General features: G+C 49.9%; 1 protein-coding gene across 1 annotated transcript in view; it reads left to right on the top strand.

Annotated features, from left to right (window-relative positions):
- Nucleotides 1–2,503, top strand: part of COTL1 (coactosin-like F-actin binding protein 1) — a 62,206-nt gene that overhangs the window by 34,614 nt on the left and 25,089 nt on the right. Inside the window, exon 3 of the mRNA XM_011971394.1 lies at nt 1,390–1,547. Coding sequence (XP_011826784.1) covers nt 1,390–1,547 — 158 coding nt within the window. The remainder of the gene's footprint in view (nt 1–1,389; nt 1,548–2,503) is intronic.

Here is a 2,503-nt window from a genome sequence, read left to right as displayed (position 1 = left end):
TTCGCCATGTTGCCCAGGCTGGTCTCAAGCTCTTAGGCTAAAGAGGCTAAAGTGATCCTCCCACCTTGGCCTCCCAAAGTTCTGGGATTACAGGGGTGAGCCACCACATCCGGCCAATACACACATCACTTTAAAAATTCAAGGATATCAGGCCGGGCGCAGTGGCTCACACCTGTAATCCCAGCACTTTGGGAGGCCGAGGTGGGTGGATCACGAGGTCAGGAGATCGAGATCATCCTGGCTAACACAGTGAAACCCTGTCTCTACTAAAAATGCAAAAAATTAGCCGGGTGTGGTGGCAGGCCCCTGTAGTTCCAGCTACTCAGGAGGCTGAGGCAGGAGAATGGCATGAACCCCAGAGGCAGAGCTTGCAGTGAGCCGAGATTGCGCCACCGCACTCCAGCCTGGGCGGCAGAGGGAGATTCTGTCTCAAAAAAAAAAAAAAATTTAAGACTATCAGATGATATTTTGATAACAGAGCAGTGGAGGATGGGAGAACTCAGCATAGTGGATTGTGAAACAGATTTTAAAGTCATGATAATAAAAACAGTGTGGCATTGAAATAAAACTTAATGTGGATCAATGGAATAAAATAGCCCTCAAAGCCATTTTAATAAAAAGGGAAAAAAATGACTACATAAGATAGAACAAGCATAACACAGCCAATGGAAAAGGGTTCAGAATTCATTGTTGACCTAATTGCCTAGTCATAAGTGAAATATCCCTGGAGCCATATCCCAGGCCAAATTTAGAGCCCCTTTCTTTATTTCCTCTTCATACCCACCCCCCTTGCCCCAGGGTGGTTCCTGTCTCTCTACAGTGTAGAGTCTGATTCCAAGTAGAACTACAAAGATTGAGGCAAAAAGAGTTGATGAATTTCTGGTCTACAAAGAGGATGAATTTCTGGTCCCTATAAATAAGATCCACAGTTTGACCCTTTTAAAATTTTCATTAAAAAAATTTTTTTGACTGGGCCCTGGCACTGCTGGCGGTGCCTGCATCTGTGCAATGGGCCCACCCAGAATTTGAGCCTTGATTGTAGGAAGGCTGTAGGCGTTGCAACCAGAGAGGCCTGGGTTTAAATCCCAGCATGACCTCTTGAATTCCCTCACAACCTTTAAAGTGTCATGTGACTTCTCTGAACCTCCATTTCCCATCTGTGAAATGGGCATGAAGCCTGCAGCGCTGTTGTCAGGATTCAGGAGAGAGTGCCAAGGGCAGGGGATGAGTGCTTCCCTCCTGCCCTCTGCACATGGCACTCCCAGGGAACGGCACCGGGCTCCTGCTGTGCTGCTCTAGGCGCACTCACGGCTCATGGCCTCTCCTCGGGGACATGACGTGGGGGTGTTTTAATGGAGCACCATGTTCTCTTTTCGCTCTCGGCCACAGATGACGTCCGGTTGTTTGCCTTCGTGCGCTTCACCACCGGGGATGCCATGAGCAAGAGGTCCAAGTTCGCCCTCATCACATGGATCGGCGAGAACGTCAGCGGGCTGCAGCGCGCCAAAACCGGGACGGACAAGACCCTGGTGAAGGAGGTCGTACAGGTACTGAGTTCCTCCGGGGTCTGGAGGTCACAGCTCACCAAGGGTTACCATCCTGCAAGGAGAGAGAGGGCTGGGTTGGACTCCTGGGTCTGTAGCTTCGCTGTGACTTGGGACAAGCCATGCTGTGTCTCTGCACCTGTAAAGCCATTGGTGAAATGTCACCAGAATTGTTTCAGGATGTGGGCTAGGAGGAGGTGACTGTGTTTGTGGTTCCACCTATCCCCTAACAGAAGCATGGCGGCTGGGTGCCTGCCTCCGTGGGTAGCGCAGGTTGCTTGCTTCTAGAGAAGGGGACCGGTAGGGGGACCAGAATAGCGGCCACTACCCTGTGGCTTCCTGGCTGGCTGTCGGCAGTGGTCACAGGGATCCCGTGGGAGAATCCATGTGTGCCCTCTCTGAACAGTGCTTACTGTAAGTCTTTTCCATTCTGGCCATTAAAGAAAATGGACATTTTCAATGTCAGAAACTTCCAGCGTTGTTCACTTGGGATACGGGTAACGGTCATGTTGAGAAAAGAACATCTGAACTCCACAAAGGTAATCCTGGGGTAGGGTAGAGGAGGGAGAGAGGCCTTTCCCTACTAAAGGGATCTCCATTTTGCAAAAGGATTTCTCACAACCCATGAACTAGGGAATCTCTCCCTCTTACCACCCCTTTAAACTGTTGTTCAGGTGAGCAGAAATAGTGTGTTACACGTCCCTTCAGCAGCTTGTCTGTTACAGAGGGCGGGGGGTACCGCTGCCCGTCCTCCACCATGCACATTGTTTTAAAGATTCAAAGCAGTGTAATTGGTCCATGATAAAACAAACGTTTAAAAAGAAGAGACTCAGCTGGGTGCGGTGGCTCACGCCTGTAAATCACAGCACTTTGGAAGGCTGAGGCGGGAGGATTTATTGGCTAAGCAATCTGAGACCAACCTGGGCAACATAGTGAGACCCCATCTCTACAAAACATAA

Source organism: Mandrillus leucophaeus, unplaced genomic scaffold, assembly GCF_000951045.1.
Source record: "Mandrillus leucophaeus isolate KB7577 unplaced genomic scaffold, Mleu.le_1.0 Scaffold10, whole genome shotgun sequence".
NCBI classification, from domain to species: domain Eukaryota; kingdom Metazoa; phylum Chordata; class Mammalia; order Primates; family Cercopithecidae; genus Mandrillus; species Mandrillus leucophaeus.
This window is presented reverse-complemented; position numbering and strand designations above follow the sequence as displayed.